The 26,525-nt window shown below is 49.3% G+C and overlaps 1 protein-coding gene across 2 annotated transcripts in view; it reads right to left on the bottom strand.

Moving 5' to 3' along the window:
* The window catches only part of SEC23IP (SEC23 interacting protein), a 38,029-nt gene extending 17,315 nt beyond the window's left edge, over positions 1-20,714 (bottom strand). Inside the window, exons 1-11 of one of the 2 annotated variants that reach the window (XM_075535003.1) lie at positions 20,485-20,714; positions 14,382-14,917; positions 13,132-13,357; positions 11,979-12,172; positions 11,043-11,132; positions 7,960-8,080; positions 6,564-6,653; positions 5,545-5,686; positions 3,900-4,108; positions 3,224-3,342; positions 2,377-2,529 (exon numbers count right to left, since the gene is read on the bottom strand). In XM_075535003.1, coding sequence (XP_075391118.1) covers positions 2,377-2,529; positions 3,224-3,342; positions 3,900-4,108; positions 5,545-5,686; positions 6,564-6,653; positions 7,960-8,080; positions 11,043-11,132; positions 11,979-12,172; positions 13,132-13,357; positions 14,382-14,917; positions 20,485-20,647 — 2,043 coding nt within the window. In that variant the 5' untranslated portion in view covers positions 20,648-20,714. The remainder of the gene's footprint in view (positions 1-2,376; positions 2,530-3,223; positions 3,343-3,899; positions 4,109-5,544; positions 5,687-6,563; positions 6,654-7,959; positions 8,081-11,042; positions 11,133-11,978; positions 12,173-13,131; positions 13,358-14,381; positions 14,918-20,484) is intronic. The other variant, XM_075535002.1, reaches the window with a different exon arrangement.
* Between the last annotated feature and the right edge of the window lie 5,811 nt (positions 20,715-26,525).

Genomic DNA, 26,525 nt, shown 5'->3' with positions numbered 1-26,525 from the left:
ACTGCACTGAGACCCTCTAAAAACCTCTAACAAGAAGCCATGGCCTTGCGAGCACAGCTTCGAGGTGGCCCACAGCCCCCTTTCGGGGAAAAATAATAACTCAGCACCCGTCCACCCGGCAATTGAAAACCCCATCTGCTTTTGCAGCCACCACCCCACCCCTATATCATTCCTGCACCCGACTGGGGGTGGTGCCGCCCACTTTGGGGGCCACTGGTCTAAAGCAATCCAGAATTTAGTCAGTGACAAAGGTATTTCTGGCTGGTGTGTTTGGACGTCTCACATGAGTTCGGGCTGGGAAGTCCTAGGTCCCCAGACCCAGGTTGCTCCATCCTTTCGTTTCCAACAGAGAGCATTGTACGAAGTCCAAAAGTGGCCCTCAAGCATCTGGCAAAGTCTCTCTCGCTCACTCACTCCTCCACTGCTACCCCAACCACCCAATTCTCCAGCCGGCAGCTCCTTCCTGCGGGCACCGTGGTCTCCTCCTGGAACACTCTGGGCGGAGGCGGCACTTAGGTCTGCTGGCATGTGGTCATCCTGCAGCCTGCTGCCCACTCACAGCTGAGCTTGGCCCTCTCCCCACAGTGCACCTTAGACCCGGTGCCTTGGCTGCGTCAGTCGTTCAATGCACCCCGAGCACCTCCTGGCAGACACTGAAGGTGTCCACAGGTTTGCTACGCCCCACAATGCTGCAGGGCGCATCCTCAGCGGTACTCTTGTGTGACAACCTCTAATCTTCCTGCCGGTGAGCTGCTGGGTCCAGCGGGATGTCCTCACGTTTCACAAGATGCCGAAGGGCTTCTTCCCTACACAGCTGTCTCTGGTGCTCTGGGGTCAGTTCCAACCCACAGGGACCCGATGTACACCAGAACCAAGCACTGGCCAGCTCACAATTGTGTGTGTGCACGCACACCCGTCGCACCAGAGGCTCTCCCTCTTTCCCACTCACCCTCCCGACTTCACAAGCAAAGCCAGGCGGGGCCGTGCCCATTCACACTCCCACCAGCGGCTTCTACAGTGCTTGTCCTTCGGCCCAGTCCAGCCAGAGGGAGATTTTTTTTTTTTTTAAGTTTTTAATTCTCTTACTCTGAGTTTTCTCACGTTAGGTCATTTGTTACCTCCTCTTCTGAGACCCGTCTGTTCATATTCTTTGTTTTCCTGCTGAGTGGATGATCTCTCTTTCTAAAGGTACGGCATATACTCATATAATTAAATTTCTAAGACACCCCAACCACCACTGTTACCAAAGAAGTTTGTTTTTGAAAACATTATCTCACTTTACAGATCTCAAACTTGTCTTCAGCATTTAGCTCAAAGGCTCACCCTCTTCAAAAACCCATTTCCATAAAAAACAATAATAAAATGAACCTCGTTAGCTGAGAACTCTGTCCAGGAAGCAAGGCAACCTTTTCAGGCCATGACAAGCCTTCTCCCATTTGCCCGAGCCAGCAGGGCAGCGCAGAGAGGGAGGTGCAGGCAGGCACAGGGCAAGGCAATTTCCCTCGGCACCTGGCGCTGGAGCCGCAGCCCTGTGCTCAGACAGTCACTGCTGGAGGAGGAAGAGGAGGAATGCTCGCCATGCTTGTGGTGTTTGTGCACTTTCTCATGAGCTGCCTTCATCTTCTTCCACAGCTGCTTGTCCATCACCACTCCTGGTCTTACTGTGCCAGGTACCAAGTTGGTTGGTGAGTATGGAGAGGGTAGGGTCCTGCGGGTTGGCACCCAGGAAACCCTGATGGGGGCAGAGGATGAGGGGAACCACCTGGGGGAAAGCTGGGTTGCGTGGGGCACTAATGTGAGAGTGGGGGAGAGGCCTGGCGGGAAGGCAGGGTTAGTAGGTGGTGAGTGGACGGGGCTGGGACCTGCAGGGGCCGTGATGGTGGATTTGGCCCCAGCTGTCCAGCACTGGCCATCCACATGTGAATCAAGTATTTCTGCAAGTCTTTACACCACTGCCCAGGCTTGATTCCTTCTTTTTTCCAACCTCCTCCCTGGATGATGGTCTTTGGCATTGATTTGAGGGCGCTTGAGGCGCTATGGAAAGGAGCCCTGTGTCTGTCTGTGTCTTCAGAATATTTTCTCATCATTGTCCTTTTCCTGGTCTTCATGGTGGCTTGTGCTATGAGGAAGAAAGTTGTTTGTTTGTTTGTTTATCTTCTATATCTTCTGGGTTCTCTGTCATCTTAGAAATGTCTGTTTTCCCAGAGTTTTTTATTTGTTTTTTTAATCGCCAATGTTTTTCAAAGATTTTTAACATTAAAATTTTTGACTTATCTGGGCTCTATTTTGATACCAGAGCATCTGAATCCATCTTCCTGTTTAATCGTACACACAGGAAAAACTGTCCACAAAAACCAATCCCACCATCCTCCGTACCAGAGACTCCATATCAATCTTCTCCTTTTCAAAAGTGCTGACGTACTCCGAGAGGCTCAGTGCTTCCAGAGTGTCCTGTAACGTCAGGACCTCCTCATCGCCAACGGCCAGGTCACAGGGCTCATCCACAGTCAGCTTGGGCTCTTCCGTCACCTTCAAAAATGAAAGAATAAGGCAGAGCATGACACAGCTCGGGCAGGCTCCTGCATCCTGCGCTCACCGCGCAGAGCAGTCTTGAGCATGGCGGACTGTGCAGAGGAGCGGTGCACTGGGCTCATCACTCATCCGCCCACTTGCCACAGCGATTTGCCTTTCTACTTTTTTAAAAAGTGAGATCTCTCTGTCACATTGAAATGTGTAATCCTGGGGAAACTGATCACAATGATCTACATATAACCCTCTCCCGAGGGAATGGACAACAGAAAAGTAGGTGAAGGGAGACAGTGGTCAATGTAAGACATGAAAAAATATATATAAATTATCAAGGGTTCGGGGCGGGGGGGTGGGGATGAGCTGATATCAAGGACTCAAGCAGAAAGAAAATGTTTTGAAAATGATGATGGCAACATATGTACAAATGTGCTTGACACATGGATGGATAGATGGATGGATGGATGGATGGGTTGAGATGAGAGCTGTAAAAGTCCTTAATAAAATAGATTTTTTTTAAAAGAAAGAAATGTGTAATCCAAGAAGAAGAAGGGTGAAGTGAGAAACTTGAATAACTAGTTATATGGCTCCATTACACTCCCAAGTCTTAGTGTAACCTTAACACAGGAGACCATTTCAGAAGGTAGCGCACACTCCAACCACAAGCCCACTTGTTAAGCACAGCGTGCGGGCATACCTGCTTTTCTGGAACATGTGACTGCTTCTCAATGCCGTTAGCAACAGCAGGAGGCCCAGGAGACTTGGACAAATTCACATCTTTCTGACTGGACAGTATGTCGAACAGTATTAAAGAACCTAAGGAAAAGAAGCATTTGGCTTACCCCGGGGGTCTGAAGGGTCTTTATGACACTCCGAAGTGAGAACACTAGAGAAATTCTCCTGAACGTGCTTGTCCCCAAATGCCATCACCAGACACACGCTGACGTCAGATGTTAATCAAACCTGGATCATGGGTACTTGATAAGCAAATCACAAGTTGACCAGCCCAGGCAGGAGGAACTGAAATACAACAGCCACCCTCGGCGGTCCAGGAGCTCTGACGGCCCCGTGGTCACGTGTTGGGCTCCTGACCCCATGGCGAGCCCTGGATACCCCCAGCTGCTCCGTGGGCCAAAGAGGAAGCTTTCTAGTCCTGCAAGGCGCTGCTCTGCCCTGTCTCACAGGACGACCGAGAGAGGCCTGAGCTGATGGCAGTGAGTTGGGAGATGCCGAGAGAGGAGAACGGTAAAGGAAGCAGCTGAACTCAAAGCACTGAGTCTTGCAGGACTCCACCCTCACGATGTCACCGAGGCGGAAAGCCGCGCTGGCTCAGCAGTCCTATGGCTTACAATGTGCACACGTGACACTCTTACCTAAACTGTGACCAGCCACAGAGACGCCTCCTTGGAAGTCTGGGTTCCGACTCATAAAGAGGGTGTGCAGCCGGTTTATCTCCTGCCCGACTTTCTCCACAATCGCCTGGCAGTAGGTGGGGCTATTGTAGAACAACACGTCCAGCAGGGTTTCATTGGTGAAGTGCCGGAAGCGGCCAATGCTCGGCAGGGTGATCTTCTTAATGTTCCTGCGTGGCAGAACAAAAGCAAAGTCTTTTCAGCCCTCCTCAACCTTCCGTCTGTGGATTTGAACACGCAGCCACTTACATCTTAATTCCCAAAACCCCAGAGACAAATTACAACCTGATTTCGGAGACAAAGGTCACTATTTAAAAATCGACATAAACAGAAATGTCGCTTGACCCAGAGCTGCACTATGGATTTGAGATTCTCTCTAGAGTACAAGTCTATAAAATAAGACTATGGATTTGAGATTCTCTCTAGAGTACAAGTCTATAAAATAAGACTATGGATTTGAGATTCTCTCTAGAGTACAAGTCTATAAAATAAGACTATGGATTTGAGATTCTCTAGAGTACAAGTCTACAAAATAAGACACGGGCAAATCGTTTCATTTTATTTCCAGAGGAAAAGCCTACTCTCCCAGTTTAGCTCCAGGTGGATAAACAGGACACCTGCCGAAACCTGCAGGTGGGAAAGGGCGCAGAGAGGACAGCGGGAAGGGCATTTCATGGACAGAACTGGCGCTGGGGCTGGTGAGGCCACAGTGACGTCCAGGAAGAAGGTGCCGTGCGGGGGCACCGCCCATGGAGAGGAGGCAGCTCACAAGATCCACTCCATCAAACGAAATGCCCGACCTATGCTCTCTTGACAGTCCCTAAAACCCAGAAGGTCATGAGACTTCAATCTCCCCATCAGTCTGGCCCTCGTTCTCAAATGGGAGAATGCAAAATGAAGCGGGGGGGGGGGGGGGGAGATGCAGTGTCCTAGTGCCCAGCCAGTGCTGCTGGTAGCCAGGGGCAATGAGCCAAGGCTGCTGCTCAGTCTGCAGCGCTCCCGATAGCCAGTACCTAGCCAAGAGCACTCCCTCGGAGAAACAGTCGTGCCCGTCATCCCACACACACAGGGGTGATTCTGTAGCACAGGGGGAATGGGGCGCCCCCGCTACCTTGGTGGCAAAGGAGGCTGGAGATGCTGCTCACCACCCTTCAGGCCACAGGACCACCTCCTGTCAGCCTCGCTTGATATTAGGAGAAGGCTTTAAAACCATTATGAGGGGGGGGGTTTCAAAAGGTCCATGGAAAATGGAACTAAAAGATAATGGCCTTTTCCTACATGCCTTTTGAAGCCGCTGAGACTGTAAAGAGTGACAGTCTCCGAACCCCACTTCTACCCTGTTCTATAGGATCCCTATGAGTCAGAATTGCCTCGATGGCAGTGAGTTTGGGTTGGAGTTTTGGTATCGTTTGCTTCACACACACATAAGCATATGTCTATATACACAAAGTAATATGCAAGCTTAGTATTTCTTCATGGGTTGGACCAAGTATTTAACAAAATAAAAGAAACATCAAAACAAAATAAACTACTTCCAAACTACAGATTTAAATTGTGACTCTAAGTTTGACTCAAGTGAAAAAATAAGTTATCAAAATCCACCAACCTGTCGACCCCGGCGGCGTCCCCACCCAAGGAACTATGCCAGTGGACTGGCAGGAACTCCACTCTGCTGACTCTCTGGTCCTCTAAGGGCTTCTTAAAGTGGGTCTGCAGCAGTTTGAGGGAAACCACCCTAAACTCATCCACTTTGGAAAACAATTAAAATTTTAAAAAGCAAACAAAAATCAGATAAGGGAAATCAAATTGCTTCAACCACCTTCCTCGAAAAATACAAAAAGCAAACTCAAATAAGATCAATTCATCAGCCTGTCCCCATTTTATAACTAGATAGCAACAATGATCTTAAATCTGTCAATACTTTTTTGGGGGTAGAAAAAATATGAAGTTGGCCAATTTTGTCAGAAAGATGAAAATTTTAAAATAACCTTTAGGAAGTCCTAGAGAAACGCATAAGTGACTGAAAACCATCCCTTGAACTACCAGGATGGGGAGGTGATGCAGCACTGTGGGGCCAAACTGCCTGCACAGGCTGCCCCAAGAGGGGCTGCCTGGGACACTGGTGAGGTGACAGCACGCCTGTGGGCACCAGGTCCTCACCTAGTGTGGAGATGACAGAAAAATGGGTCCCCTCACCTACCCCCCACGTGTTTGCTGTGAGGTAGACATGAAGACTGCACACAAGGTGCTTGGCACAGCGCAAGTACCCGGTGAATAGGAACCATCATGGCAGAGAGTGAGGCAGCTACGTAAACCAGGCCGCCAGGATGCCAGCAAACAACAGCTCACAACCCCCGTCCAGGTGGGCCTCATCCCTGGACAGGCACAGGCAGGGGCTGCTACAGGAGAGGTGAACTCAATGACTTTGATTTCCACGACCCCTTCTCTTTCCTCAGTCTCGAGTCTTGTGAGTTAGGTGTGTTATGAAAGCCAACTAGGTAGACATGAACTTTCCCCAATCTGCAACTAAGCAAGCAGCACATCCTAAAGAACCCAGCCCTTAAAGACTCTGCTACTCCTTCTCAAATCACCCCCTGAAAGAAAGTAGGACCGCTGGTCACTTACCACATTCAATGATGCTTCTGAAGCGCAGGTCACACACAGGTCCGATGCCGTGCACCACGAACACCAGGTGGTCAACCTGAGGCCGCTCCCCTGTGCCAACAAACCAGCCGGATGAATGCTGGGCAGCTGGGCGGGTCTCCTTAACTTACTAGCAATCATCTAGAACCTAGATTCTAGATCAGGGGTTGGCAAATTTTTGAGACAGATGAGCCAATTCTGTCCCTGGCAGCAATTTAAAAAAAAATTCGACAGAGCCATGGTTATATTTTTTTTGTTATATTTTTATAAACGAGTGAAAACACCGTTATTGGAAATAATATCCTTCTAACTTTTCATTTTTACTTCAGAGCCCCATGTCCATACCAAATGAACTGCACATGGCCTTGAGGGGAAGTTTATCGACCCTTCGACTGGACACCCCTTCTGCCGTCCACACCACACTCGCCAAAGAAATGAAGGACTCTTCCCAGCCTGTGAAGGCGGCCTCCTCACCTTCCACCCCACACTCAAAGAGTGGCACTCAAAGGGCGGCTTGCCTAGTGACAGTGAAGTGGGCCACGGTGGAGGGAGCAGGTAGGCTGTTCCCAGAGCAATTCGCATCAGGGGCCCTGCAGTCCTCACCTGCGGAGACTCTGTAACCTCATGATGCCTTCAGCGCTGGCCAGTAAACTTAAACGCCCACCTGGAGAAGCCACTAGCTGTCAGGAAGCTTTAGAATCTTTTCTCCGACTCCTTCCCCTGGCTTTGTAAGCTTTTACCCCGAGTTAAATTATCCACCATTTCTCCAACTCTGGGTGCCTCATTCAGGTTTCACAACATAAGGACCTATTTACGTGGTAGCTTACTAAGACCATGAAATAAACTGTCAGATACAGCCCATCGTTGAAACGGCACAACAGAGAGAGCTAAGCATGCTCCCTGGAGTAAGGCTGACAGAGGGCTTGCTCGGGAGTCAAGTCCAGCCCAGTGCCTGTCTGTAAATAAGGTGTGATGGAGCGCAGCTATGTTTCCAGAAGCTTCACAGCTGCCTTCACACTTCAGAGGAGCGCTGGAAAGAGGTAACAGAGCCCCGACAGCCCACACGGCCTCCAACTCTGACTACACCCCCTGGTCCATCAGTGGAAACGTCTGCGACCCCTGTCCTGTCATGGCACAACCAAGCGCAGAAGTCTCGTTTTCACTGCTGGCAAAGTGCTTCTTCTAAGCGACACCCACTTCAGAATCTGGGTGCTTTGTGTCCTCGACCAAAGTCTACAAGTTTCTACAGAAAGAGTAACAAAACTGAAGAGGAAGGTGACCAATCTTCCTCACTTCTGCACCTGGTGGTTCCAGGCACTGCAGTGCTACAAGGACAGCAGGCTGCAGATGCCCCGTGATGGCCCCAGGGGGCACCTACCGTCGGGGATTTCATCCAGGCTGTCGTCAATGCCCCGTTTGACCACCCTGGGCCTCGTCTGCCCATCCTGCGTGGTCCCCCACTCGTCCGGCACAGAGGAGGGCTGGAACTGGACGATCACCTGCAGGAGACAGCGGGAGGGCGATGAGCACCGTGACCAGACCCTTTCCACTGCAGGCCGGCCTGCTCACTCCACTACTTGTCGGTGTGAGTGGCTTACAAATCAAGTCCAGACTCTTCTCCCCAAACCAATTTCCTAAAAGCCCTGCTAAAGTGTATTCGCCATCAACACCGAGCAAATCAGTATCGGTATTTCCAGTGCTGACTACGTTAGAAGAGAATGTAAGTGAAGTAGAAATAGTAATCCATCAAGAGCTCAGCTCCTCACTCCCTACATGAGCTGATGCCCACTCATCGCGACCCCGAGGACAGGGCAAACCTGCGCCGGGGTTCTGAGACGGTCACTCTTTACAGGAGGAGATTTGCTCCCCAGAATCTAGGACTACGCACCAGAAATTAAAGGAAAATCACCTGCAATGGAGGAGGTGTCTGTTTTATAAAACATAGTAAAACCCTTTAAAAATTAAGATTACTTCTGAATTTATTCAATTTCAATGGAAAAACCCAAATTATTCACCATTTTCTGGGAAGAACTATATTCTGCTAAATAATTTCTATTAAATTTAGTCCTGTACCACACAGAACTTAGTTTTTAAAAAAACATACACATATACACACACACACCAGCACATAACATGTACACTTGTCTTTACAAAGGAACTTCAAAAAAATTCATGGAAAAAATTCCAGTATCTTTCAGTTCCATTTTCCACATACTTTTTGATGCTCTCTTATATGAATGTATGTACAAAGATATGCAAATTTTTTATAAATTCGAATAAAAATATATAAGACATTAATAAGAGGGCACCGAAGACTTAACAAGAGGCTTTTCTTTTTAATAGCTTTCTATACTGTTCAAAAAGAAGGCCCGGTGGCCCCGCTGGTTCATCACTGGATTGCTAACTACAATGTCAGAGGTTCAAATCCACCAGGCTTCTCAGCGGGAAAAAGATTGGGCTGTTCATTTTAAAGGTCTATAGCTTCTGAAATACCATACAGGGTCCCTGTGAGTTGGAATCAACTCAATGACAATGGGTTTGGGGGCTTACACTGTTTAACAGGTGCCCCAGTGACACCGTGGGTTAAGCATTAGGCTGTTAACCACAAGGTTAGTGGTTCAAACCCAGCAGCCAGTCTAGGAAAGAAAGATGAGGCTGCCTGCTCTCATAAACACTGACCACCTCAGGAACACTGAGGGACAGTTCTACTTTGCCTCTCGGTGGCAGTGAGTTTATACTGTGTAAGTTTTCCTTCATCGTTTTTATTTTTCCTATCAAGGTAGATTATAGTGGTAGGTCAAAACTCAAAAAAGCCACACTCACTGCCATCAAGTAGATTCTGACACATAGGACAGGGTAGACCTGCTCCATTGTGTTTCCAAGACTGACTCTTGGAAGTGGAAAGCTCCTGTCTCCCATGGAGTAGCTGCTGGGTCTGAACCACTGACCTGTGCACAGCCCACTCCACCACCAGGGCTCCCCATGGTGGGAAGGAGATCAGGGTTACTCCTGTCTTCTGAAAAGCAACTGTGTGCCAAGCATGACGAGAAGCTTTCCCATAAGCTACCTCCCCTCAACTAACACTGGGTCCTGGGTGATGGTCCTGCGCCGCAGGCAAGGACGCCGAGCCTCGGAGAAGGAGGGGCGAAAGACAAAAGCATCAGAAAAATCACTCAACTTTTCTTAAAAAGTAAACAAGCTTCATGGAGACAAGACAAACAAAAGGCTGCCTTTTGTTCTTCAAAGAATGAAACAAGTCATTATCAAGGGTCAAAACCAAAAACCTGCCACCGAGTCAATTCTGACTCCTCGTGACCCCATGGACAGAGCAGAACGGCCCCTGTGGGTTTCCAAGGCTCTAAATCAGTGGTTCGCAACCTTCCTCATGACGGGACCCATCCTCATGCAGTGGTGACCCCCCCAACTATAAGATTATTTTTGTTGCGACTTCATCACTGTCATCTTGCTACTGTTATGAATCAGGCAACCCCTGTGAAAGGGTTGTTCCACCCCCAAAGGGGTCGAGACCCACAGGTTGAGAACCGCTGCTCTAAATCCTTATGAAACCAGACCACCTCTTCTTCCGTGGAGAAAGCTGCTGGGTTCAAACTATTGGCCTGTGGTCAGCAGCCCCATGGGTAGCCCACCGCGCCACCAGAGCTCCTTGTCACCAGGGCAAAGAGTGGGCAAATGCTGGCCCACTGGCCACCCACCCACCTCACTGAACACATGCCGGGCTCAGCTGCCTGCATACCACCAATGGCTGCTTTTGCTTTCCCGGCGGCTCCAACAGCAGAGCTGCCTGGCCTCTCGCAGAGCAGAGGGCCTCTGATCCCTTACAGAGGGGCCAGGCCCCTGACCAAACACCAAAACATCTCGGGCAGCTCCTCGGATGCACACTGAGCCACACACAGGTACTGTTTGGGAGACCATTTAAATTGCTCTGTTTTCACCATCGACGTGTGTGGCAGTCCTTGATGAGGGGGCTCCACATAGTTCATGGGGAAACAAGATTTTGAACTAGGGAATGATATAATATCTGTATTAGCTCCCAATAAAATGGTTCTAGGAAAAAAACACCACCCCCCCATAAAAAATACAATAATGGCATTCTCCCATGGACTTTTTGGAAGCCCCTCTTATTTTCCAAGCAAGAAGCCCTGGTGGCATCGTGGGCTGCAGGCAGCAAGCTCAGCAGTTTTCAACCATCAGCCACTACTCAGGGAAAAGATGAGGCTTTCTACTTCCACAGCGCTAACCGTCTGGGAAGCCCACAGGAGCAGTTCTATAGTCACTATGGGTCAGCATCGATTCGATGGCAGTGTCTGTATTTTTCAGGTAAAGCTCGTCAGAAATCCAGCCTCAATGCAGACGTTACTAAAAGTAGGAGTTTCTCAAACACCCAGCCACACACTTGACAAACTGGGTGGCCGCAGTAAGCCCCACGCATCGGGTACCGACCTTGGGATTGTGCATGACGATTGTCTCACCGCTGGGGAACTCTAACCGGCGGTGCCACTGGTTGGTGGTGACAGCTTTTTTATATTCAGCCTACGAGGCAGAAATGACACACAAGTTACATTCCCCAGATGCCTGACATCCAGACACCATGCAGAGGAAAGTGCTAACAGAAACGGTGACAAACAGGTGTGCTGGCTGCCCTCACTCGCGTTACCCCACCACGCCTCCCGCTGTTCAGCCATCACCTCACATTTCCGTCACCCTTTCTTGGGAACCAGTATTTGAGCTTCCTTCTCTAACAGGTTTCCACCTTACACGGGTTCTTGGTTTCACCAAGTTCAAAAGTTATCAAACGGCAGATGGCCACTGAGGAGCACGACACTCGGGCCTATTCTGTTCCATGTGTCACAAATAGGAAGCTACACTCAGGGCCTTTCCTGAATCTTGGTCACAGGCTCAGCATGTGGCGTCCATCATGGGTGCAGATGCCTAAGTGCTTGCAAAGGTTTGATACAAACGCTGGCAAAACAAGGCTGGCCACCACCTGCTGGCTATCACAGAGTCCATGGAGCTTGGGCGTTAAGGTGTTAAACCTTAGAAAGTCTGTTTAATCCATGATGTTGCATGCATGAGAAATGAGGACCACCTGTTTCTGAAGGGGCAAGTCATTCACAGCTGTGCAGCCAGCACTCTCCCTAAACGCTGAGCCCCCCAGGTCAACACAGCCCCTCACTCAGCACTGAGGCCCCCAGACAATGGCAAGTGTTAGGGTCGCTGCCAAGCTAACCACCTGAAGCACCACCTTCTTGGTGAAGAGCAAGACAGGCCCTCATGCCAATCAGGCCAGCTCCCCGGCGAGGGGTGTCCTCTGAGGGTCCCACAGTCTTAGGGCAGGGTTACGTGAAAGACGCGCGCACAGGAATAGCTGGCACCCACCTCGAGGTTTGCACTGAACTCCTCGGTGTAGGGGACAAACCTGCTGTCCGTGTCCCCCTTGTAGAACCAAGTGCAGCGCCTGACCTTGGCTGGCTCCTCCTCCCAGTACACCGGCTTCCTCATGCGGTCGTAGAGGTAGACATCATAACGCCCTCCGTCCGTCGCTAGGACCACGCTCTCGGGGTCTGGCTGGACTGGAAGACAAAGGGTCCAGCTTAGCCCCGCCATTAACAGCACAGACTCAGACCCTAGAGACAGATGCCTCGGCCAAGCATGGTTTAAAACTCCAAGCTCCAAGGTCAATCTGTATTGCTCAAAATAGTGGCTCTTAGGAGGGAGACAAATCGCCAGGGCAACATTTGAAACCATGATGGTAAACTCATTCAACAACTGGCAGATTTCCCCTTTTCCAAACTCAACGGAATGTCGCAAACTCACGGTAACATTCCATGTGTGCCAGGGGCTACGCCGAGGACATTTTTTCAGGCCATCGATGGATGAGATGGGCAAAGTGGCACATGGCCATACTGCAGGGCTGCTCTGAGCCGCAACCCACCCGTGCACCATCCGGCCGACGGACAGGGTGTTTCACAGGAACGAGGGGGGACCACAGGCAATGCTCTGAGAAATGCCCAACAACAGACACCCAGACTCATGCCGTCAAGTCCATGCTGACTCATAGCGACCCCACAGGACAGAGGAGAACTGCCCCATGCAGTCCTGAAACTGTAACGCTTTACAGGAGCAGCCAGCCTCATCATTCCTGAGGAGCATCTGGAACTTTCGAAGTGCTGACCCTTTCGGTTTGTAGCCCAACATGTAACCACCGCTAGCCACCAGGGTGCCTCTCACAACTACAAATAAATAAGCAAAGTGAAAAAGCGGGGGCAGGGCGGTGGACAGAGCAGAGACTTGTGCTCCAGGAGTTACTCATGTTCTGGCCTACGAGACACTTGAGCGACGAAGGAAACTGCAGACTAGTTCTTCCAACAGTTTGCTGGGACAGGCCGGGTCTTCCACTAGGGCAGAGTTTGGCGGAATCTATGATTACGAAATTTGGCATTCCCCAAAACTAGGCCATGAACCAACTGTAGTGCTCTCTCCTCTCCCAACATTTAGATACAAGACCGCACATGGGTGCTGTCACTGTTACCTGAATTATAGATTTCTTCAAGGTTCGACGAATCGTACAAGCTGAAAGGCATCCACAGCTGTTTGTTTTCGACCTCCTTGCAGTAAAACCAATGTGGTTGGACAGGTTCGTATTGGTTCTGCAGCAGAAATGGCGGTGGCGCCTGCACCCCAGGGCCAGCTGGCTGGGCCAGGGCCTGCGGCTGCTGGGACGGCAAGGGCACGGCTGGCTGCACCGCAGGCGGCATCTGGAAGGTGACCAAAGTGAGGACCATCACGCTTGCCCAGAGGACCAGAAAGGGGCATGCTTCTGACCCAAACCGAAACCAACAGAAGTAATACTTGCCCTAGACACACAGGGGGACTTTTGAAGCCCACTCATACACACAGGCATCATTTTGTTCAGTTGTGCACAGAGTCACCGTGGGTAGGATCCAACTCGATGGCACCGAACCACATGATCATCATCTCACTAAATCCGGAGACCCTGGCATGTGGCTCACTCATTACAATCACTCCAGCCAATCCCACAGCACTCCAGGTGGTGCTGACTCACAGCGACCTCACTGCACAGGGCAGAACTGTCCCATCGGCTTCCCAGGCTGTACATTAGCCCACAGAACAGCCGGGGGATTTGAACTGCTGCAGCTGAGTTTCACCACCACGCCACCGAGTCTGTTTACATCAATAAACAGGTGATCATGGTAAGATAAAGTGTTAGGGCCAGCGCCATCTGTGGTTAACACACGGACCTCATCAGTGCAAGGTGTTGGTAACAGGAACTGAGGAGTGGGAGGCCCTGTGCGCCCTCTCTAGACCAGCGGTTCTCGACCTGTGGGTTGCAACCCCTTTGGGAGTTGAATGACCCTTTCACAGGGGCGCCTGATTCATAACAGTAGGAAAATCACAGTGATGAAGTAGCAACAAAAATAATTTTATGGTGGGGGGTGGGGTGTGACCACAACATGAGGAATTGTATTAAAGGGTGGCGGCATTAGGAAGGTTGAGAACCACCGTTCTAGACTTTTGCTGTTTTTCTCAACAAATACTAACACAATTTTAGAAACTAAAGTCTATTCATTTAAAAATAAAACCCGAACACCATCCAGCAAGCTTTCTTTAAGGAAATGTTTACTTCAAAGCACGTAGCTTGCACAGAAAGCCCCTGCAAGATAACGTCCCTACTGATGAAAAAGCACAGGGCACTTTTAACCCGGGCCACGGTGACAGACTCAGGAGTGCGTGATGAGGACAGAAAGCCCGTCTCCGTACCGGCGGCAAAGCCCCAGGAGGCATCTGGTACATCGGAACGGGGGGTCCAGAGTGTGGCGGCAAGGTGGGTTGGCCGGAGACTGGGCACTGCTGCAGCTGGGGAGGGGTAATATAAGGGTTAGCCCGGCTGCTGACTGGAGTGTGGCGATATGGGTTGTATCCTTGTTGGGGTGTTCCTGGTGGTGGGCTCCCAAAATTGGAAGGCGGGTGAGAGCTCTGCTGAGAAGGCTGGTAAGCATTTATTCTCATCTGCGATGTTGGCGGAGCACCGAACGGAGCCTTGGAAATGGAAGGCGAAAAGGCATTCGACACATCTGGGGATCGATTTGTAGAAGAAACGAAAGCCATGGGCTTAGAGAACGGTGATTGTCCCACCGATGATGTCGCCGCAGTTGTTAATGGTGACTGCCCAATAGCCCCAAAAGGATCACCACTGCTTGGTGCCTGAGAGAAGTAGCTAAATGTCCGTGGGGTAGACGTATGGGCCACAGTCTGACCAAGGAAGCTGTCCTCCTCGCCGACATCTGTGGAATCCTCTGGAAAGGAACAGGAGAGCAAAAGTTCAGTCTCATCCCGGTTTCATTCTGTGGAGTTGATGAGGCAGAGCTAACCATTTCACCTCCTAGTTTTACATACTTCTATTTCTACAGTACAGGAAATAAATAAAGGAACTTTCCAAAGAAAACCATGCAGAGAACCAAGGTCAACTGGCGGCACTGAGCCCACATGGGCGGTGCTCTATCCCACAGTGGGGAGCAGAGAAAAGGGTCTTAAAAGCTCACAGAGGCCACCTAAGATGCGATGACTCGCCTCTTCCTGTCTGGAGGAAACTAAAGCCCCCATAGAAACAAACACTCATCCATGGAGCTAAGGAGCCAGGTGACATCACCTGACCTCCATGACTCAGACCAGAATTAGATGGTACCCCACTGCTCTTAAAGGGACCTCATTAGAAGTTTCTGGATAGAGCATGAGAATATTTTGGTACAAAACTGAGAATCATAAAAAGCACGTCTTCAGCTATAAAAAGATAGAGCATCTGGGGTCTTAAAGGCTTGTGGTTAAACAAGTGACCATCTAGAACAGAAGCAACAAAGCCTACATGGAAGAAGCACACCAGCCTTTATGATCATGAGGTGTCCACAGGAAGAGGTATCAGAAGTTCAAAACCAAGCAACCAAATGGATGTGAAGGGGTGTGGATGTAGTGGAGACCCTAAACCCACCTCTAAGAGCATTGGTCAGTCCCTCTCAGAAGGGCCTACACAAAAGGGATGGCAAATCCAGGTTGTGGTAGAGCACAGATGAAACACATAACTAGCCGCTGGTTCTTTAATATCTCCTCCCTTTTTATTAAGCCTTATATTTTACCATGAGTGCTGTTAGACCTACATATGTTCATCTTTATAATTAAGATCACTCAAGGCAGGAATGTCAGTAATGGATGACCCTTCAGAAAGAGCAACGGGAGCAGTGATTCCCTGAGGATGGGGGGAGCCTGACAGCAATGACAACTGTATAATCCCACTCAAGGGGAGCGAATAACAGAATTGTAGGTGAATGGATATACTGGATGGAGTAAAATACAGGTATAATATACACAGAAGTGTAATAATAATATATAATAATAAGTAAGGGTTGGGGTAAAAAGGTGGGGGAGGGAAAGGATAAAGGAGAGTGGATATCAAAGAGTTCAAGGAGGAGGAAAAAGTTTTAAAATTGATTATAGTAGCAATTGTACAATTATGCTCGAATTATGGGATGTTATGGCATCTCTAAGAGCTCCCCATAAAATGATTAGTAATCTCTCTTTTTCAAGCACCAGGCCACTCAGTCAGATAGAGACTGATGGAACCTCTGATATTGTGGCTCTTGGTCATCCTTTGGGTGGGTCTAGAAATGAACTAACCCCCAACCTCCTCCATTTTCAGCCAAGCCACAGACAGGTCTGTAAAGTGAACAAAAGCAGCAGGGAAGGTGTTGTTGATCAAGGGGCTGTATTTGCCCAAGGACAAAGCTCAGAGGGTTAGGAGAGGAGGAGGGATGGAAGCAAGAGGCTAGTGACAAGAGTGCAGCTGCTGACAGGAAACAAAGCATGTATGAATCCCTGCTCGGGAGACTGATTTACTCTGTGAACCTCCACCCAATTCACATTACACTTAAAAACAAACTAGAAAACGTGGATAAGAAAAAACAAAGGGAGGAAAAATGATCATTTCCTCACAACCCTACCTCCTAATCAAGATGAACATTTTGGAACAAACCTTTCTATACTTTGTTAATACATATCTACATACAGAAGTTTACTGAAGCAGAAACAAAGTCTATGCCAACTATATTTTTTAAACATTTTATTAGGGGCTCATACAACTCTTATCACAATCCATACATATACATACATCAATTGTATAAAGCACATCTGTACATTCTTTGCCCTAATCATTTTCAAAGCATTTGCTCTCCACTTAAGCCCTTTGCATCAGGTCCTCTAAACCAGCTGTATTTATAACTTCATTTTGAAGACTTTATTGTTCCGGATCAGAAGTAATTCAAGTGTTATTCCTGAATACACGTCATCTTACTTCCACAGTAATGACAAGACTCTACAGAAATGACCTCTGTTGACAGGAATGAGCATGTCCGGACTCTGCCCAACAAAGCACTCGTTGTCAAAGGAACACGTGGTCGCTGCATTCCCAGGACAAAGTGGGTCAGCTATTACCTGCCAGTCTGCACATCAGACAGCAGTACACAGGGGCGCTAAAGAACACCCAATTGCCAGAGATGTCCTCTTCTAGCCCAGGGCCTGCTCTTCATCCCTCCTGGCCCAACTTGACCTTCACTGGGGGTATTATGAGCACGAAATTTTTTTAACCTTCTGCCCCAATACCAAATCATGAAAAAGGAGCGTTTTTCCCTCCATGTGACATCACGTCCGTCCACCTCAATCTCCTGACTGAACCGTCATGAGCGCTTGCCTTGTTGGCTTCCCCCTATTCACCTTGCCCTCCTTGTGACTCCCATGCTCTTTTATCTGCCCTGCGGGCAACAGGGTGGACTCAGCCCAGCACATGGGCCCTCTATGGTCCCTGTCCTGGGAGGCCTGCCAAGGGATGCCTCCTGGCAAGCTCCAAACTCCTGGACTTCTGCTGGAGGCAGCCACTGAGCGGGCAGAAACTCTGTTGCTAGGTGGCTCTCATCTTGAACTAAGATAGTCTACTGTTCACAATGTTTGTCTGTGGTTTCTTTGTAATCTTCATTTGTATCATTCATTTCCAGTTAATCCCCCACCCCCACCACCACCCTGCAGCCTTAACAAGGGCGGAACAAACTTCGGTCTATAGCTCACCCTTTACAGAAAGAACCACCGGCACAAGGCTGTTCCTTCTGTTCATCAGCCATTCCAAATGAAGTGCTGATCCCAACATGCCTCTAGTCACACATCAGGGCCATGTTCACGTCACACACCAACAAACAGCACATCTAGGCACGACTTGAATGAGCCATGGTGGAAGTGCTCAGTGGTTTGAGCCTACCAGCCACTCCGGACACAACAGCTCTAGAAGGTTCTGTCCATCAGAATCCACTCAGCAGTGGGTGTGGGCTCGGATTGGGTTGTGGTATAGTCGAGACACTCCCAACACTCTCTCTGACCTGATCTGCTCTCCAAATCGGACTTCCCACTTCTCACCTCTGTCCTCCCCAGACTGGGCCACCTCTGCCGACCACTCAAGAAGCTAAAAACAGAACTTCCCATCCTAATTGCCCCACCCCACTTGCCCCTAACCCTCCCTCCAGTGATGTTTGCTGACAGCCCCCCAGATGCTCAGAGCAGATGTCCCGTCTCTCGCTCATGCTCGTCATGTCAATACTAACTCAAGGAACACAGGGCTGGGGACTAAGACTGACAGGACTTTTAGGCATCACTAAACCCCACAGTTTTAGGGTCAGAAATCGCTCCTCGGGGCCTATGAGGCCAACTCAGGCTAGAGGGCGCCTGGCACCTCCTTGACCCCACAACTGCCACCACTCACCAGTCCACCTGACCCATGGGCACCTGTGCTGTCTTCCTCAAACATTTGGAGATGGCTGCCTTATTTAACACCCCCCACACACACACACACAGGTCCCCATAGGCCACGAGCTCCTCAGCCCAGCAGACAAGGCCTTCAACGGCCAGGTCCCCGTCTCTGTGCACCTCTCTTCACACAAGCTACCCTCCTCTGCACACAGTGGTCATACTGACCTACTTAGAGGGGGGAGGGGAGGAAGTAGGGAGGGTGTGTGCATGCTTGTCTGTGCGTGTGATGCACGTACACACACACACACACACACACACACACAGTCATACAAGCCATCTCCTGCCCAATCTGCAGGCTTTTAGAGATGTTTGTCTCCTCCAGCTCTCTCATGCCCAGGCATCCTTCCACACTCCATCCCAGCCTCAGTCCCAGTGGGCCCAAAGGCCTATGGGGGTCCTCTCCTGTCAGCCAGCCTGAGACCACAGCTTTCGCAGCCATCTACCCCTCCCTGTGCAGCTGCTGACCCAGCACAATGTAACAGCATCCACAGCTGGTCCCTGGGTTCCTCATACCTTTGAAAGTCAAAGCTCACTCAGCACCACTATGCTTTATGACAGACCTCCATCAGCAGCACCTGTTTTCACGAACTAAAGAAATCCCAAGAGGATTTGTGCTTTTACAGGGAAAGGTGGAAACTAGCATGCGGTTTGCAGCAAGGAAGCCAGCGTACTGCGAGGAGGAGCCGACAGCGAGCTCAGCATCAAGCCGCAGTGGTTCTGCACTGTGTCTCTGCATGCTCACTACATGTCGGTGTTATTTGGGGTTTCTTGTCCTAGGTCAGTTCACTCTGTTCTCCATAGGGTCACTGAGTCTGAACTGAATCAAGGGCACCTCACAATAAGGTCAATACGCGTCAAAATTAACTTGGTGGCAGTGAGCTTGTTAAATTTATATTCACGAGAGCCCTGGGGGCTCTATGCAGTAAGCACTAGACAGCTAACTGCACAAGGTCTGCAATTCAAATCCACCAGCCAGTCCACAGGAGAAAGGTGAGGCTGTCTGCTCCCAGAAAGACAGACCCTGAAACCCGACACAGGGTCACTGTGGATCAACTCAATGGCCGTGGGTTGGGGCTGGGGTTTATACATCTAACGTGATCCGGGGCAGAAAGATGAGGCTTTCGCTGCCCCTACAGATTTACAGCCTCAGAAGCCCACAGAAACAGTTCTACTCTGTCCTAGGGGGTCACTATGTATCAGAATAGACTCAAAGGCAGTAAGTCAGGTTTGGGTTTATAGAATATGATGGGCCAGGTTAGAGAGTTTTGTAAAAATTCATTCGTTTCTCACCACAGCTTATGGGGTTGTGTGCATGTGGAAACTGTAGCACAGAGAGATAGAGTAGCATCCCTGAGGTCACACAGCAAATTATTGGCACAGCCGGGATCTGCACTCCTAAACACTATGCACTGTTTACCCCAAATCACCCTCCCTAGGCCTTAACAGAGCTATGAACAAGAAACTCTGGGAGCTGAAAAGGGTGAGGGCCTAAGAAAACAAGGAAGTTTCTTAGAAGAAGTAACACTTGGTTTTGAAGAATGAGAAAAGCATTCTGGACTTTCACTGTGCAGAGAGAGATCACATCTCTGTCTCCCTTCTAAGGAGCCCCAGCAGTGGTTAAGCGCTTGGCTGCTAAAAGACCCGAAAGGCTGGATGTTCGAGACACCAGCCACTCTGAAAAGATGTTGGCCTTCAGCTTCCATTTGGAAAGCGTGTGGGGCAGTAGTCGGCTGTCCTGGGAGTCGGGATCCATTCCACATCACTGGGGTCCGGGCGGTCTCCTCCAGACCGTGGGCTCCTTGCACAGGGGCACTTTACTCTTCAAAAGCTTTGTGAATGCCGATTAAGCACAATTCGGGGAAGAACAAAGCCACGGCCCAGCCCCACCAACATCCCAAAGGCCCTGGCCCACTCAGATCCGGCCACGGACGCCCCTGGCAAACCACTCGACGGGTCCGCCGGACACGGACACGGACACACACACACACACTCGTCGCAGGGGACCCTCCCCCTTCCCTACTACCTCCTGACAGCAGCAGGGAGGCCGGGGACGCAGCCGCTTGGGTGACGGGGATGAAAGGCACGTTGAAGCTAAACTCCGAGGCTGAGGAGGAGAAGAGTAAGTTGGTGCCCGACGAGGAAGCGAACGCGCCGCCGCTGCCACCGTTCGGCTTCCTCTCGGCCATGGCTGCCGCCCACTGTCCGTTACACGTCTCCGGATAGCCGGTGCCCACGGCTGGCCGGAAACGAGTCACGCTCGGGGCCAGCGCACTTCCGTAGTTGCGCACGCAGCCGGAAGTCCGGGCGACTAGGCAGCGGCCCGCCCCCTTCCCGGGAGCCGGCGCTGCCAGGAAGCAGGATGGCGGCGTCGGCTTCACGCCCGCGCCTGCCACGTGACGGCCTCCGGGGCTGCGAGGCGGAAGCCCGGGCTGCAGCGTGGAAGGGTTCGTGCTGCGGATCCGAATCACCGCGAACTGACAGCGCTCCGCTCCCGACCCGAGCGTTGAACTGGCAACCATTTAGCAGGAACGGCGGAGACCGCAGGCAGCCAAGTGCAGCCGGCACTCTGATGACATAGGAAGAAGGGGAAGAATTGTTGGCCAGTTCCAACAAACTCATCCTCTGCTTGCACCCACATCTAACGCACCAGATACATAAATGGTAACGCTTTGGACATTTTTAAGATACACCAAGGGAAAAAAAAACCCACTACCATCCCGTTGATTGTGACCCCTAGTGACTTTAGGGTGAGGCTGTGAATCTTTCAATCATCTGTAAGGTTTATTGGGGCGCAAAACAAAACTAAAGATCCAATTGGCAAAGTTTTAGAAGCAGGCTTTATTGAGAAGCTTGCGGGCGGGTTCAGCAACTCAGGGTAGTGAGCTATTGAAACTGCACCGGGAAAAATCCTGGCAGTGTTTTTTATGCCACTGCTGGCAGGCACAGCAGGAAAGGATCAAAGCTGGGGAGGGTCTGCACACACAGGTGCTTCCGAAGGGAGAAGAAGGTCGTTAATCTTATCTATATGTCAAGGACGGCTGGAGTGACCATATCTTCAAAAAACGTCCTGGCTCTGGGGATGTTGGGTTCTCAGAACTTGCGGTTTTCAGCGAGGAGAGGGGAGGCCAACGAGGGGTGAGTTCTGAGAGGTAAGGTGGAGGCACCGAACTCAAAATGGAGTCCCTTGTGCCAAGACCAGACACATACATCGTACATACAACAAACCAGTTGTAAGAAAACTATACGAAAGCCATTCCCAGGACTTTAGCTTGTTGCGGGTCTGGGCTCTAGTTTCCACACCATCCTCCTCTCCCAAATAGTAGCAACTGGTAGATTTGAACCCCCAATCCTGCAGGTAGCTGGTTAATAATTACTCGACCCGGCCACCAGTGCTACTAGAGAGGAAAATGAAATGTGTAGAAGAGAAAGTCGGGGTTGAAATGTAAGGGTGTGACATTTTAAATAGCGGTAGATATTGAGCTGCACTCTCAAAATTCCAAGCAAACTGCAACGGAGTCTCAATTCCGACTGACAGTGACCCTATAGTGCAGAGTAGAACTACCCTGTGGGTTGCCCAGACGATAAATCTTTTCAAGAGTACAAAGAGGAGGTTTTCATCCATGGGCATCTGTTGGTTTTGAACCACTGACCTTGGGATTAGCAGTTCAATGACGCATTGTTTTAGGGCTCCTCCATTGACCTGCGTCAGTTTGGCCAATTCAATCCAAACGACATGGTGGATAACTGGAGTATAATTGTCATTTTTCACATATTTAAAGGTTATATGAAACAACAACAGGTATGCAGTCTTTCAGCTTCTTGGAGGATGGGGAAGAAGCTCAGAAGAGATAACCAGGAGAAATAATGAAATTAAAAAAAAACAACTGTTAGCACCTATATGGAATCTTCCTATATTCATTAATCCTGTAACCAGCATGCTTTGGGAGGTTGGGAGGGAAAAGCAATGTGCTAACCATATAGGGTTCAGTGTTGTACAAATCACCAGGGAACTCATCAAGAAAACAGACAACTAAATACATGACAGTAAACTAGTATGTAGGGAATGTTAATACTATAGAATTTCCCAAAGTGTTGTAACAAAGTACCAGTCTTACTCTCTCAGAGCTCCATTGAAATGTAGAGATATTTATGAATCTGGAGAGTCATCACAGGGTACTCACTAGAATTTTCCAAATTGCAAAAAAAGAACAAGGTTTTTATCAGGTGGAATAAACAAAAGTCTGGGGGCTCACGCACAAAGGGGTACAGTTTGGGCCAGGTCTGGTCTGTGCAGCACCTTCCCCCAGCAGTCCCTGACCATAGCCCTCCCCGCCCCCCAACCCTGCCCCCTCTCAAGGCCAGAGCTGGGCTGTGCAGCCTCTTCCCCCGCATTCCAAGAAGCTGGTCTGTGAAAGACTCAGACGCTGCAGCTGCAGCTGCAGCGCCTCATTGCATGTTTCCCTGACCTAACTCAGTGGTCTCAGAACCTACCCGGAAACTCAAGATGCTCCTTGCCTTTCTCTGTGCACCTTTCCCTCCCGGGGTTCTTTCTCCACTCTAAGCAAGTCGCTCATAACTTCATGTTCTTTGTCTCAGTTCTGCCTTTGTTCCATGTCTCAGTTTTTACCTCTCAGGTACGGGACAAAAAGTTACAAAGGGGCTGTTACACTGCGATCCGTCTTAGCTCACCGTTTCTACTTCCCACCACCTTGATCAAGGTACCCTTCTTGATCAAGCCCAGCCAGCACTCGCAGCAAACATCTTTTGGCAATCAGCTCCTCATACCTGCTAAAATCTTGACCCTGACTTCTGGATGGAATCTTTCTCTTCAGAGCAGCAGAAGCAGAGGGTTTAGGCCCAGCTGAAGTATATTTCAAAATCGACTTTAATGTAGATCTGAGGAGCCATTTGAGCCAGGCCTGCCACGGGCCTTGGTTTGGGGGTGTGCTTATATGTTCTCCCCACTCTACCTCTGATCAAGCCACTGGAAGGAGGTACTGATCGTTCACAAAGGAGTTACCCATCTTCTGCAAGGTATTTATTTAGCTTATGAAATCAGCTGGTAGGCCACATCTGATTTCCTCTGGCTAGACAAGGAAGGAGAACCTAGCTCAAGGCCAATTGCCACAAGGCAAAGGTCAGACACATCCCCACCCTCCATCTTTTTTTTTTTTTTTTGGTGACTCTGGCGGGACTCGAACCCTCCATCCTTCTATACCCTTTTCTGATACCAACCATTCTTCCCAGGACACGACTTTTCTGCTGGGTTGGATAATCAGTTACAAAGGTCCCACAAAACTCACAGACAATAGTCCCAATTAAGGGAGGGGTTATTAGGGAAGTTAGGAACCCTGGTGGCATAGTCGTTACACGTGGAGTTGCTAACAGCGAGGTCCATGGGAGAAGGACTGGGCGTACTTCTTCCGGGAAGAGTTGCAGTCCTGGAAACCCACAGGGCAGCTCTATCCTGCTCCGTAGGGTCACTAAGAATCACAATTGACTCGGCAGTGAGGGTTGTTTGTTTGTTCGTTTTTAATTAGGAAAATTAATTAGCAGGTTACTGTGATGGAAGGAAATTTATTAAGGTTCTTCTACCCCAATTTTTTTTTTCAAATCTTTCTTTAAAAGACTCACTGCCCTTGAGCCAATGCCAACTCATGACAACCCTGTAGGACAGGGTCAAGCTGCCCTATGGATTTCAGAGACTGTACCTCTTTATAGGAGTAGAAAACCATCTCTCCCACAGAGTAGCTGGTAGTTTCAAACTGATGACCTTCCAGTAACCACCACCCTACCAGGGGTCCTGCCAACTCTCTATAACTCCCACCAAATGACTGGTTGGGAATATGCAAACAGGGCATGTGTAACAGTGTGTTAGTCCGGGTAGACTAGAGAAACAAATCCATGGACACACATATGTGTGTAAGGAAGAGGTTTATATTCAAGAGCAATTGTACCTTAAGAAAACATCCCAACCCAGTCCAATCCAAGGCCATAAATTTGATATTAGCCTGTATGTCTGATACTAATCTATAAAGTCCTCTTCAGGATCATGAGACAAATTCAATGAAGCCAAGTGCAGGATGATCACAAGCCAGTGGGTAGAAAGTCTGTGGGTCTATTGGCATTGTAAGCATCTCAGCGCTGGCAGGGGTCTCTCTGGCTTCTCTGGCTTCAGAGGTCTGGTTGTATCCATGTGGTCTGTCTTCTGCATATGTCTCCCAGAGAGTGGCAGAGAGAGAGAGAGATGTCTTCTGCCTCCAAGTACCAGATTTCCCAGAATTCTCAGGAGAAGGCCATGCCCACACAGACGTCTCATTGCCTATCTCCAGATTGACATCCTAGACTCCACCCCTCCACTCTTAATCCTTAAATTGACACCAGATTAGGTGCCTACCACAAACAGTAATAGAGGAATTAGTCAGTTTTCATTACCATCCCCCTTATTATAAGGATGAGCCACCTTGGAAGTGAGAAAAAAAATTGGAGAGCCTTAGAGAGCCTGTTCAAAATCTCTGAAGTGGTGGAAGCCACTGAGACCAGATGCATCACAGACTGTGGCCCGGAGACTCAGCAGAGCAGCACGGAGACTATGGGGTACCGTCTTATCTGACCTGTGACTATAGACCTGTGCAACACGTGAACGGCCTTCTTGGCCCATGGAGGCAAAGGACCAGGTGGCTGAGTGAATGGGCTACCACATGAGAGGCTGAGAACTGGGGAAAGAGGCTTGGCTGCTGGCTGAGGAGACCAATGACTGTATCCCTACTGTTTTCTGATCCAGACGCTCTATAACAATGACTTCCCTTTCACATGCATATGGGGCCATTTATTATATCATACTGTGGCTTGGGTCCAGGGCCCTGTAGTCTTCAAAGTAACATCCTTGTTTTGCAGGACTCTAAAGAGGCCAGGGCAGCAGATTTACCCAGCGCAATCTCTTCACTGCTTCTTCCATGAACATTGATTGTGGATCCAAGCAAGACAAAATCCTTGACGCCATCTTTTCCACCTCTGCCATGATGTACCTGTCGGCCCACCTTGTGAGGATTTCGGTCTTCCTTACATGGAATTGGAACCCATACTGAAGACTGCAATCCTCGATCGGCATCACACAGTGCTCATGTCCTCTTCCCTTTCAGCAAGTGAGGAAGACGGAATTGTGGTGCTCGCAAAGAAGATGGAAAGCACCGTGGAGTGCAAACAGACAAACAAGTTTGTCTTGGAAGAAGTACGGCCAGCGTGCTCCTTAGAGGCAAGGATGTCGAGACTGCTAACATTTGTTGGAAGTTACGGAGACATGAGAAGAGCCATATGAAGAAATTTCACTTCACCACACCGCTCTATTTTGCATCTGAGACCCCAGAAGCCAGCTCTGTTGCTAGAGATAGCCAGACACCATCCATTGTTACCCTGGTAACATTGGATGGTCTCAGGCTTCATCTTCAGTGTGAGCTGACTCTCATTGAGGATGATGTGCAAACAGAAACAACATGGCATTCCAAAGTTTGATCCCAAAACTAAACTTTTTCTTTTCTTTTAATTTTTTTTTTAGCAAAAGTGCTTTTTCTACATACATGATTCATTGCTTGGCTAGCTGTCTCAAGGGTCGACTGTGGTGATGAGAAATTCAGTGTGTAATGTAATTAACAGCCCTATAATTACTCTCCAATGATTAGAAGGAATAAGCAGGCTGGTAGAAAGAGCATATTCCAGACCTGGTACTTTGAGGCCAGTGGAGGAACTCCGCCAGTTTCCACTGGTTCAGCAGATCTGACACCTGATTTTCTGTTGCGTTTGGCAAACAAATGGTACTTTGTAATCAGATGGGAAGCTGGGCAGCCACTGAACATGGAAACCACAAATTTACATTCCTTACCCTCTTTCAACGTTCATCTGCACAGCGTCTTCTGAGTGTCCGTGGTCATGTTCATTCTGCCCATAGGTATAAAAAATTAGGAACTCTGCTTGTAATACTTACTTACTCATTTCATCCAACTTGTTAAACTTTTGATGAGATTCTACATTTTTATATCCTTGCACTTGTCAATTCAGTGAACAAAC

Source organism: Tenrec ecaudatus, chromosome 16 (assembly GCF_050624435.1).
Source record: "Tenrec ecaudatus isolate mTenEca1 chromosome 16, mTenEca1.hap1, whole genome shotgun sequence".
In the NCBI taxonomy this organism is placed as follows: domain Eukaryota; kingdom Metazoa; phylum Chordata; class Mammalia; order Afrosoricida; family Tenrecidae; genus Tenrec; species Tenrec ecaudatus.
This window is presented reverse-complemented; position numbering and strand designations above follow the sequence as displayed.